The sequence below is a fragment of the Aphelocoma coerulescens genome, chromosome 10 (assembly GCF_041296385.1).
Source record: "Aphelocoma coerulescens isolate FSJ_1873_10779 chromosome 10, UR_Acoe_1.0, whole genome shotgun sequence".
Taxonomy (NCBI): Eukaryota; Metazoa; Chordata; class Aves; order Passeriformes; family Corvidae; genus Aphelocoma; species Aphelocoma coerulescens.
The window spans coordinates 13,245,051-13,257,117 of record NC_091024.1 but is presented as its reverse complement, the minus strand read 5'-3'; the positions used below and the strand labels follow the sequence as shown (position 1 = coordinate 13,257,117).

The following is a 12,067-nucleotide window of genomic DNA, read 5'->3' as shown; positions in this document are numbered from 1 at the left end:
CCCATAATTTAAATCCTATTTAATGGTGCATTCCTGTGTAAGACATACAGAAAATGTAAATAATTCAGGATCTAGCTGTGCCTCAGTGCCAGAGATGCTTGTTATGAATAGATGTGGGGGTTTAGATAAGTCCCTGCCTTTTACCCAGGCCTCCAGCAGCAGGCAGTAGCTTTATTGAGGTGGCCAGCACCCCAAAACCCACTCTTGTTCACAAGTTCTTTAATAATGGCTGATTCAGTCTGGTATAGAATGAATTATTTATCTAATAGACACAAAACTAACAAACATAAGCCTTAAAACAGACTACATACTACACAGGAAAGCACAAATAAAACTATTAACAGCTAAATATACAGTGCATGATAGGGTACCATTTTTTAATACAGCTAGTGAAGAAATCCTAGATTAGGATTCAGTGTATGTTGTATCCAGTTGTTGACAGGGCACACATTGAAATCCTTTCCCTCAATTTACAGAAAAGTAACAACAAAGATGCATTCAAGCTTCAGGCAGAAGTCGTCTCACACATTCTCTGGGAGTGCGTAAGAGACTTCTGCCTCTGGGATAATTCATGTGTCTTTTATAGATTGTAAAACAGCGACTCTCATGAACTCATGAACCATTTATTTTTCTTTTATCTCTTCCCACATTTGCTCTCCAGAATAAGATGTTGATTCTTAGCTGGGGGCTTGAGCATTTTTGGTGCCAGAGATGACCCCATGGTGGGCCTGTGCCCTGGCTGGGTTATCTCTTCCATGTGCAACAACTCTCTGTGGTAGAGAGGGGGAGGACATGTCCTGCCACATGGTTGCAATCCACAACTTCCCTACTGGAAGACTTGATTTCAGATGTCATCTTTGACACAGGGCAGGTGCCTTTAGTGGGACAATGAACATGCTGAAAAAAACTGAAGTTTCATACTCAACACAATCTGGAAGTTACAATGCTCCCAAAAAAAAACAAGAACAAAAACTGAAATTACAAAAGCACCTTACCACCTCTGAATACTCAACCCAAAATCATGAACTTAAATACTCCCTGTGTTTAATGCTATCTTTTTCATGGTGTCTTCAAAGCCTCTTGCTTTAGAGGCCAAATGCAGCTGCTGAAAAAACAGCTGAGATAAGCTGAAAGATCCCCTGCATTGAAATAAGAGAAGTGCTCTTATCCCAGTTAGTCTCAGAAAGGGAATGAACCCCTTTGGCAAATGCTAGGGTTACTATACCCCTGGCAGGGCCCGCCTCTCGTTCCCACTATGCCCATGAAAAGGGAGGAGGTAATTACCACATGGTATAAAAGCTCTCAAAGGAGCTGTAGCTCCTTGGCTTCTCTGACTTAAATTCAAGGTGAGTAAAGGGCTGGATACAGAAGAAAACTCTTTAGGGAAATGATGATACCTTCTTTTTTACTACAACTACATCCAAAACCAAAAACCAACCAACCAACAAGGCCCCTCCCTCCCCCCCAAAAAAACCCCCAAGGCAAGCCCTTTATTCCATTTCAAACCTCTTGCAGTGGAAATCCAGTTCTGACCTGTCCCTGTTTCAAATGATCTTTCCCAGACTTGGTAAGCAATTTTTGTTATCATGTTGGACCACACATGCACCGACATCAGAGTACATCTAAATACCAGCAAGTTTACATATTTCCTTCCAAGAGAACTGCAGAAAAGTTATAGTCAGTGACACAGCCATTCCAAATACGAGGAGTGCCTTCCATGAGAAAAAAATCTAAGCTGAAAGAACTGCCTCAGTGTAGATCAGTTCATTTAAACTCTGAACAGTAACCTGAACAAGCAGGCCAACTTGACTTTTGCAGGCAGTATGTTCCTTTAAAAAAAAAGTTAAGAAAAAAACTGGGAAGACAGCTGAAGCAAATGAATTTAAAGGCCAGATTATATTTCTTAAGAGTCTCTGCCTTTTTATTGGATATAGCAGAACAGCCAGCACCACCACCACTGTGAAAAAGCACAGACAAAACCCCCATGAAATAATAAAAGAAACAGGAACTTTAGTATAGCGAGAAAAAAAATTAACTTTTTAAAAGCTAACTTATTTGACATACTTTTCTTCCTTGGACAAGTCTGTAGGTAGAGCCTAACATTTATTGCATCAGACACAGATACATAGAACATTGCTCTAAACTGGAAAAAAAAGTTAATTTTACATTTCAAATGCTTTGCAAGCAACATTAAAAATTAACATGTCTCAAGACATTTTTTCCCTTCCACAAAATCTTTTTATCTATAAGCATTAGTAAAAATACATTCCACGGTCCCTCCATTTAAGAGGGTACCTGTAAATTACTACAGTGTGATAAACAGAAGCAAATCAAGAACAGTGAGACACTAAAGCTGTTATATGTGGCTGTAGTACATAATCACAAATAGCCCAGTAACTGTTTATGATGCTTACTGATTACCCTGACCGCAGTAGTTCTAATCTTGGCACCTGGCTGCTGCCACCTCTACCAATGCAAGCTGGCAAACAAAAGGGTAACCTGGACCTTGACCATGTATTATATTGGTCATTCCTGCTTGCGAGTAACTGGAGTCCAAATACAACCTGCAACTCTTATTTGGCTATCAGGAAGAGGCTAACAGACCTCTGTACAGCTTTCTCTTTGCACAGGCAACAAGAATTCAAGCCTCACAAAGCACACAATTAGGCAAATTAAGCATTCAGATGGTCTAAGTATACTCTAATATTAGTTTAATTCCCAAACCCATGTAAAAATACATTCTAAAATAACCTCTTTAAAGGGGATCTTTGAAGCTGAAGATTATAAATAAACAAGAAACCAACTCCTTGCAGACGCAATCAGGGCTGTCAATGCCCAAGAGGTTCTCAGTCCTCCTTCATGATACATTTGATACAATTAGCACAGGGTGGGAATATACTGATACATCACTACATTATTGAAAGTTGCATGTGCAGGTTTCTACCCATCTCCCCTTTCACAGACTTGCTGGCAGAGGTCAGTTACTTCCCATAAAATTTCTTATTCAGAAGAAAGATCAGAAGATTGACGTTCACTTTTGCTCTGTCGAATAACTTCATGACAGCAACACCTTCATACTGCAGCTGCAAGAGATCCTGCCAAAGAGAATATCTTAATGAATAAGGAACCCTCAACAGCTCACAGAGAATAAAAGATGACCCTACAGAACAGTAGGATCTTAAGGAATATCAATGAAAAAGTACACAGCATAAGATAGAAAAGCAAGAGACTCATTAAAGATCCACTCTTACTGTGTAAGAAATAGTCATTCTAAGGCCTTTAAGATCTTAATTATTTTAAGCAGTGGGTTAAAAAAAAAAAATTACAAAAGAGAGCAGAAATAGAAGACCATTCTAAGAAAGCCAAATTTCAGATCTAGCCACCTCTAGCCTTTTCATTCACACAGTAGCCATAAAGTTGCTTTAACACGTAGAAAGGGTTTCCTATGTGCCTAATTCTATCATGTACCCATGAAACATGACAGCATTCCACAGTATCCCTTTCTGAAAGCTTTAGTTGCCACAGATCTCAGGGAAGTGGCTTACAGCACTTTAATCTAGGGCACAAAAAGAAATGGCATCTCAGCCACTATGCATATGATGTAGATTCAGTCTCTGAGGTGTTTATGTAGGCAGTATTTCCAGCTATACTTTGCTTTGTCAGCAATGCACCTGCACTGATTTTTATCTCACCAATTAAATTCTTTAAGCAATCCCACTCTTGCAGGTAACAGGGTGGGTAGATGTGGGCATGTGGGTGGGCGTGTGTGATGTTGCATCCCTTGCTGCTGTCCTCTGACAGCATCTACTTTATCTGCAAAGCCCTGCTACAAAGGCATAGTGGTATAGTAAACCATGGGCCTGAGAAGTGAGTAGCCCCATGAACCAAGAAGTTCATGACCAGCTCTGATGGACTAGGACCAGAATAAACTAGGTGAGTCCTCAACACAAGTGACAGGTGTGAGGCAGCTGTCCATGCCAGCAGCCAGTTAGGTGGCATGAACTAACTGCAATGCAAGGTGTTCCTGCACACCATCTGTTTTGAGAGGCCTGAGGCTTCCACAACTAACAAACCTAATGAAGACCAAGATGGATGGGGGCAGGCAAAGAAGTGGAAGAACGGGACAGAGGCACCAGATGTAACATTACTGGCATGAGAAAAAGAACAGGGAACCATTTGGGAAAAGGTCAGTCAGCATGCCTGTTCTGGTGGCCTAAGTAAAGGTTGACACCTAAGGAGGACACCTAAGAACAGGAAAGAAACAGGTAAGTATAGGGTAGCAGAAAGAATACCAATACATAATGACTGGCTGAAGCCATCACACACAAGCCCAGGTGACTGCTGCCACAGACTCCCAAGCTCTCTGCTGTAGCAGGAAATTGTTGAAAATGCAAATGCTTGTTTTCTGTGCATATGTATAAACGTAATTAAGAACACAGACTGACATCAGGCTTTCATTAGTGAAGAAACAAAAAGCAGTTTGGATCCCCTTTATGTGTTGCATCTGTTTCACCTGCAACAAATGGGTTATTTTTGAGAGCATTTTTCAGACTGTTTAGGCAAAAACCATGTCATTGCTATTTTGATGAAGAGTCTGGCAAGGGGAACTTACATGACACTATTAAATAGGACAGTTCTTACCTGATAATGCAACATAAAGGTTTCCATCTGTACCCCCATGAATTTTGCTTTAACCTCAAAATCTCCTACTTCTTCTGTTGGACTGATTTCAAAAATCACGTTTTTAAACCTGCGAGATTTGAGAAAAGAAAAATCACAGGGAGGCAAAATATGAGATGAAACGAAGATAAATTTCTAAGAATTTTGTTCGTAACTCTTTATTCTATTATCCCCACTGGGAATGAGCCTGTAAAAGCCAACCAGACTCAATACAACAATGAACAGAAGCCTAACAGATCCTGTGGCTGGTAGATCACATCTTCACATAAGCACAGTAGGAAACAGGGTAATTTAAATTAGCTTGTACAATCTAAACAGTCTACTCTAGTGCTGCACATTCATGCCTCATTTAGTGCACAAAGTATGATTCAGGGTTGAAAAAATTCTAGTAACAGGCAGCTCCTCTATATTCCACACAAGATATGCCAGCTTCTCAAGGCTAGCAAACTACAGCTGGAGAATCTCAAGCTAGCATTAAGCTGATTTTTTAACAATGAAAGCTATTAACCATAATAACAATTCACCCAAGGAGGTACCCTTCCATAACTGTGGGGGGGACAGAGAAGGGGTTGGGGAAAAGAGGATGTAATGTTTAAATCACATTACACTTCTCAATCAAAGAATTGATCTGCTTCAACCAGAAAAAGAGAACTGAACAGTGATCACTATGCAAGGTTTCTTGGCCCTACTGATGCCAGCCTAGGCATCAAAACAAAATTTTCAGCTCTAATAGCTAAGTCTACCAACAATACTAAAATTCCAAGAACAAAATTGCAAGACAATGCAACACAATCTCAAATAGATCTCAGAATTTCTGGTCCTCAACTATCAGCACCTAGACTAGTTCTAAGAAAAAGACAAGAATTCAGCATACCTATTTTCCTTTTCCTCCAAAAAGGTTATTTAGCTCTAAAGAGCTTTAAAGAGATACTCACTGGTTACCTTGCAGGTCCTCAATCTCTAAAAGCACTCCCTTCTCATGAAGTCGAGCTGCTGTGTATTTCAGAGAAATCTTTTTACTGTTTTTGCCTTTCATCTCTCGAGGTTTCTTGGAGACTCTGGGGAAAAAAGACAAACCAAACAAATTAGAAGGTCACTCAGACAGTAAAGACATTTTGAGCAGTAAATATTCAATCCTATTTGGCAGAGGGGATAGAATCAGTATAGCTAATGAACTATGACTAATGATAGATAATGATGTACTTCTACTAGTGAGTTTACCTACAAAGCACTTGTAGCCCACATCAGAAGAAAAGGGTTCACATTCTCACATCTCACTGGAGAAGACAACAATTTTTTTCTCCCCTAGAAAATCGGAATTGTCTAGCACTAAAACAAGCTGACTTGTTCTGGCATAAAAAAGGGGACAACCTGTGATCAAGGGTTTCCTCCTAGATAACTATGTTATTTTTATTCTCTGTTCCTAAGAAGGATGACAGGAAAGACTGACTGAGCAGCAAGTGCATATGTGGGTAACAAGCTTCATAGCACTGAACTCTGCACTCCCTTCTCCCAAAGGAACCAAAAAGTCTTTCAAGTTTGTCTTTTTGACCCCATTCATGACCAGAATGTCTCCCTGTATTTTCCTATTGCTGCTGAGACCTTTTTGCTAGAACTATTGCTGTGAGAAAGAGCTTGGACAAGGAGCTTTGAGCAGGTGGCATTATGGTTCTTAGCAACACAAGCTTCTTGCTAAGAAGCACTTCTAGGGCCATGGAACCGCCTGCTGTAGGTCACGAGGTTTGAGACCATCTAAGCAACCTGAAGGTGTGCAAGTCTGTGGACCCTGATGAGATGTGTCTGTGGGTACTCAGGGAACTGGTGGAGAAGTGGCTAAGCCACTATCCATCATATTTGAGAAAATGTGGCAGTCCAGTGAAGCTCCTACCAACTGGAAAAGGGAAATAAGGAAGACGCAGTTTGTCTCACCTCCATGAATGGCAAGATCCTCCTGGAAACCATGCTAAGATACATGGAAAACAAGCAGGTAATTGGTGACAGCCAAAATACCTTCACTCACATGCCTGGCCAATTTGGTGACCTGCTACAACTGGGTTAATATAGAATTTCTGGATGAGGGAAAAGCAATTGACATCATCTACCTGTATTTGTGAAAAGCATTCAATAACATTTCACACAACATCCTTGTACCTAAATTGAAGAGACATGGATTTGATAGATGGACCACTTGATGGCTAAGGACTCAATTGGATGGTTGCACTCAAAGAACTGCAGCCTCGCTTCCCTGCGAGGGTGGTAAGGACAAGTTGCCCTGGGAAGCTGTGGCTGCCCCACCCCAGATCTGTTCAAGCCCAGGCTGGATGGGGCTTGGAGCAACCTGGGATAGAGGAAGGTGTCCCTGCTCACAGCTGGTCTCTAAAGGTCCCCTCAAACCCAAACCGTTCTATGGTTCTACAGTTCCAAGATACTTACTTGCCCTTGCTGGCCAAATTATCCAAGCAGGTCTTTATGTAACTTTTGTAATAATCTACTTGTTCTCCATAAAAAGTAGCTTTGGAGTTCAAGGCACTGTATGTCTGCTGCAGCTTCACTAGCTCCGCCTTTCTTCTCTGACGGTATCTACGCTGATTTCTGATATCCTACACCACAGAGAAAGACAGGCAGAGACTTAACAGTCATTTGAGCTCTCCAGGTGCTCAGTCCCAGAGCCACTGAGTACTTGAAACATACCATTTGATTTTGTTTAGTATTTCTTCATGCTACAGGCTTGAGCACTCAGTTGCACTTGCCCCAGTTTCAGTGTCACAGTTTCTTCTCTGTGACAACTGTTTGTGGAACTAACCAACTCTACACAGCAGTACACTTGCACCTTTTGTGGCTTTCTCGAACTTCAGTTCTGTCTTAGTTGCAAAGACTAGAGTGGGCACTGACAGCACATGATATAAAAGCAGCAATTTTGCCACCACTGCATAGAGAAAGTATCTTACAAATCAAGCACTGTAACCATAGCAGCACACAGTCTTCGTTATTTTTCTTTGTTAGTCAGCCCTTAAGCATCACTTGCCTTAACACCTCAACAAAAACCCACTACATTCATTGACTGCTACTTTAATGTGTGACACATATTATCTATAGTACAATTAAATCTTATCAGATCCCTAAAGGCAATTATTTAGTTGGTTTACTTAAATAACATTTCCCAAATAGTTTTTCAGTAAACATTGTGATATAAAATACATTGTCACTATAGCAATGTACAACAGTACTGGATCTCTTTTGTAAGTCTTTCACAGCCACCCCCTTATCGTTTAGGTATTCTTTAACGGGCACATTTAAATAAAAATAACAGGATGTCTTAAAGTTATGGGCAAAACTTCCTTGTGTGAATAAGCTTGTAGAGGCACAGTTTAAATTAGTGAAATGGAGCAGAAAAACACACAAAACACACAGGACTTCCCCTCCAAGCTATTAAGTTTTTTCTTAAAGTACCTGAGAACTTGGCAACGCAGTCATTTGAGAGAACAGAAACGTTGTATAAAAATAAAGGACTTCCCACATGCCAAGAGGTGGAAATGCTGCAACAAAAGGCATGATTTTTGTCCATAAATGAGCTACTAAAAACCTTACTCTCCTTCTGAAAATTCATGCCAGTTTCACAATGCTGCAAACTGTGGGAAAACTCCACTATGATTACTAGGGAACAACCAAATGTTATACCTTCGCAATGTCATTGATTAGTTCTTGGTATTTATTTTTGGCATCCACTGTCCCCAGTTCTGTCAACTTCTTCAGGCCTGCCTTGATTTTTTCTTTTTTTTCTTGGAGGTTCAAGTTGCCATCTTCCTTTGCAGAGACAGATTTTTTCATCTTATCAGGAGTTTTAGCATCACGAATGGCCCGTTTCTGCATAGCTCTATGATGCTCTGCTTCCTAGAAAAAAACAAAAAACTGCAAGTTCATAAACAGATCAGTTTTAAGGTGACAAAAAGAAGCAGGAACAGGTTGTCTGATCTCTGGCATAACACAGGATAAAGAGTTTTGCTTGGCAATTCCTGTACTGACTCGAATGAACACATTTTGATGAACACATTCTACATATGGGAACCAGCAGAAGCCTACCTACCATCTAAAATGGTCTTCTGCATAAGCAGTTTCTAGCAACTACTGCAGGAGTAAGATTCACACATACAATTTACTTCCATTGTACACCCTCCTGATTATCATTACATCCTGCTCCATCATCGGTGGACAGCTTCACTGCAATACAGAAATGGAGAGTCCCACGTCTACCCACATATATCTAGACAGATGATAATTTCCTAGTCTAAATTCAGCAGAGATAAACAACATCATACTTGCTCTGAGGTAGCTGAAGTTTCCAAAATTTCAGTCAGTGTCTCCCCTGGCTGGAAGCGGATTACATCAACAATTAAACGTTTTGTGCTGCAAAGAAATCGGGGAGAATAGCAGAAAAAAAATTTAAACAGAAAGACCTTTAATACTCTTCTGTTCTGCAACAATACCAATGTTACTGATTTATCCAAAGTCAGATTATTACTGGACAAATACTTAGGTAGTCACAGGCTAGACCAGACCAGATCCCTGAGAAGCACTTTACTTTTTGGACAGTGCATTATTGGAAACCAGTTCCCCGAGAGGTTCCTCTCTGTAATATGCACAATTTGCTCCCCAAAACTCCCTCAAAGAGCAAGGATGCTACCCCATATATTACAAGGTAGTCCCTGTACTGCCATGTGGACCACAGAAGCTGCATTCAAGGTGAAAAATAAAGCAGCTGCAGCCAATTTGTGAAACCAGAAAAGCCCTATAATATTATCCATCCATAAGCGTGCTTCAATGAGCTATAACAGGTATCTAAAAACTCCAAAGGATTATTTTCTTATGTGCATGGGAGACAAGGCAGATCTCAACTCCAGTCTGGTGACAGACAGGGTCATTCCTTGATGTGAGCTGAGATTTAATCACAGTTAGTGTCCACTCTGAAGCACTTCTGCCCTTAAGCCACACAATGAAACCAAATAGCAGCTTTGCAGTCAGGCTGGAATTATTTCTGGAATCACACAAACTGCATCACATAGGCACCTTCCTCATCATTCACAACTTAGATGACTGCCAGTGCAGTTGGGAAATCTTTACTTTTGAAATCAATGCTACCTTCTTCTGGTGGACAGGAAAATAGTGATGTACTTTTTAAGAAGTCCAGTTAAAGTAATTTCTGGAGACAAAATTTTCTTCTGGGAGATCACTTGTCTACCTAGACCGAACATTTTTCATGCTGATCGAAGATTTTTCAATTAAACTATCTACCATCAGAGCAGGAAGGCATCAGAGGAAGTAAACATGCATCTGAATGTTAGGTCACTGCTCTATATATCTCAGCAATAGGGATTTGCTTAAAACTAGCCAAGAGTCAGTATCAGTAAAAAGTTTTCCAGAATAAAGATTCTGGCAATAACAAAATCCCTGACAGTCCATTGCCTTCTTTCCATTAGGGTAGTAAGACCTATGTTTCTCAAAAAGGGTATTAGTCTTCATCTATTAGAAGTCATGCCACAGCATTGAAAAGGACATGACTACAACCTCAGTGTATTTGGAGTAACAGTCCCCCCCCACTTCTTGAAATCATGCCTCAATTCTGTTATTTTCACATGCAGATTAACTGCTGAAGCTCCAGTTGCTCCTTCTTTTGAGTAACATACCAAGTAACTACCCCCTACTTACTTCAACAGAATTGTCCTTGCATCCATCTCTGCATTCTCATCACCAGGAACGTCAAATTTATTAGTGAGTGTGAGAGAAACCTCAGTCTTTGCTAGCATTTCCCTGTTGGGGTCATTAACATTTCCAGAACCTTCCCCTGGCAAGCAGAAAAGAGTTTAGAGATTAAATCACATTCTTTACCTTCTTGATTGTTAAGACTTTGTAATTTTTCCCTACATAACAGATCACAGAAAAACTTGACAGTTTTCTATACTGTCAAAGGGACACTTCAAAACCCAAACCAACTTTTAAAGACATCATCTTGAATATATTACAGACTTTTTCGTAGCAAATCTAAGAGAATGCACTGGCCAGAAAATCACCACTTCATATGCCTTAAAGACTTCTGTGTATTCCACACTGTATCTCAGGATCTCACTGAGAAGAGTGGCTGAACTGCCAAAAGTATTTTAGAAACAAAAATATGATGATGCCCATATGTTCATGTCCTCATTAGAATAAATGTTTCAAGCTAAGAGCAAAGCCCTTGTTAGCAACCAAGCTTGTCATCTTCTCTTAAACAAACTGCTATCCCATCAAAAAGAAATTTTCTTGCTCCAATTGCATATGAACTTTCACCAAAACAATTGTTGGAATCTTCCCCCCCATTTTTTAAAGGGCTGCAGAAAGATTTACCTCTGACACATTAGCCACAGTGACACAATGCACACAGGAAAAATGAAATGGGGAAGGAGGGCAAGTTCTAGCTAAACCCATGGTCTATGTTTGTTCAGGTAACACTTCTTACATTCTGTTCTTTGCTAGTGCAGGGAAGAAAATGTGCAAGCAATCACTCCTTTAGAAGGTCCAACCTTTGTCATCAAGCAACTTCAAGGTAATTGTTTGTTGTCAGAGCATTCTCTCCAAAAACTGTGCCTGGTTTGCTTCCCTCCCCACTACTAGACTAGAAACTTCAAATACTGCAACATAGAAACCAAGGAAGGAGAAAAACTTGTGCATCTTTCCAGTGTATTTTATATCCTGAAGCAGTAAACTGTGGTTCAGGTTTTCAGAAGAGTTTCACAGATTAGTAGTGTTAGTCCCTTCTTCCCCCAACCAGAAGAGGGTAAAATTCTATTTTTCTTATGGAAAAAAACCCCTAAAGGAGTCCACCTGCCAAAGACTCCTAAAGAAACACATGCTATTTAATACATTTATTACCACACTCTGAAAGAAACACCTACAGATCCCCAGAAAGGATGGATCTTTGCAAACAAGCTGGAACAGGGACTCAAGCACAGAGAAATGGCTCCAGCGCAATGGAACAAAGAAAATATGTCAATATCCGTCTGTCTTCCAGAAATTTCTAGAGTGGGATGAGGTGAGGTGGGTGGGGAGAAGGGAAAGAACCTATGTTTTTTTCTGGGCAATAACTTCTGCAGAGAAAATACACTGCAATGAATCTGCTGCTGCTTTTTTAGAGCACGTCCTCCCAAACGACCTGTCATGATTTCTTATTGCTTCTTTACTGCACTTTAAGTCATTTAAGGTAATATCACATATTACTTTAGCTGAACAAACTAGACTACCTATTAAGGACTCAATTGTAGGAACCTCTCCGAGATCATCCAGCAGTTCGTGAATTGGGTCATTGTGCTCAGGAGCAATTGCATCTTGATGGTCTAAGAGCAACTAGATGAACAGA

General features: G+C 40.3%; 1 protein-coding gene across 4 annotated transcripts in view; it reads right to left on the bottom strand.

Annotated features, from left to right (window-relative positions):
• Window positions 1–1,894: 1,894 nt before the first annotated feature.
• IQGAP1 (IQ motif containing GTPase activating protein 1) overlaps window positions 1,895–12,067 on the bottom strand; it is a 56,355-nt gene continuing 46,182 nt past the window's right edge. For 3 of the 4 annotated variants that reach the window (XM_069026371.1, XM_069026372.1, XM_069026370.1), the window contains exons 31-38: window positions 11,952–12,054; window positions 10,384–10,519; window positions 8,997–9,084; window positions 8,359–8,571; window positions 7,114–7,280; window positions 5,616–5,738; window positions 4,642–4,750; window positions 1,895–3,095 (exon numbers count right to left, since the gene is read on the bottom strand). In XM_069026371.1, coding sequence (XP_068882472.1) covers window positions 2,982–3,095; window positions 4,642–4,750; window positions 5,616–5,738; window positions 7,114–7,280; window positions 8,359–8,571; window positions 8,997–9,084; window positions 10,384–10,519; window positions 11,952–12,054 — 1,053 coding nt within the window. In that variant the 3' untranslated portion in view covers window positions 1,895–2,981. The other variant, XM_069026374.1, reaches the window with a different exon arrangement.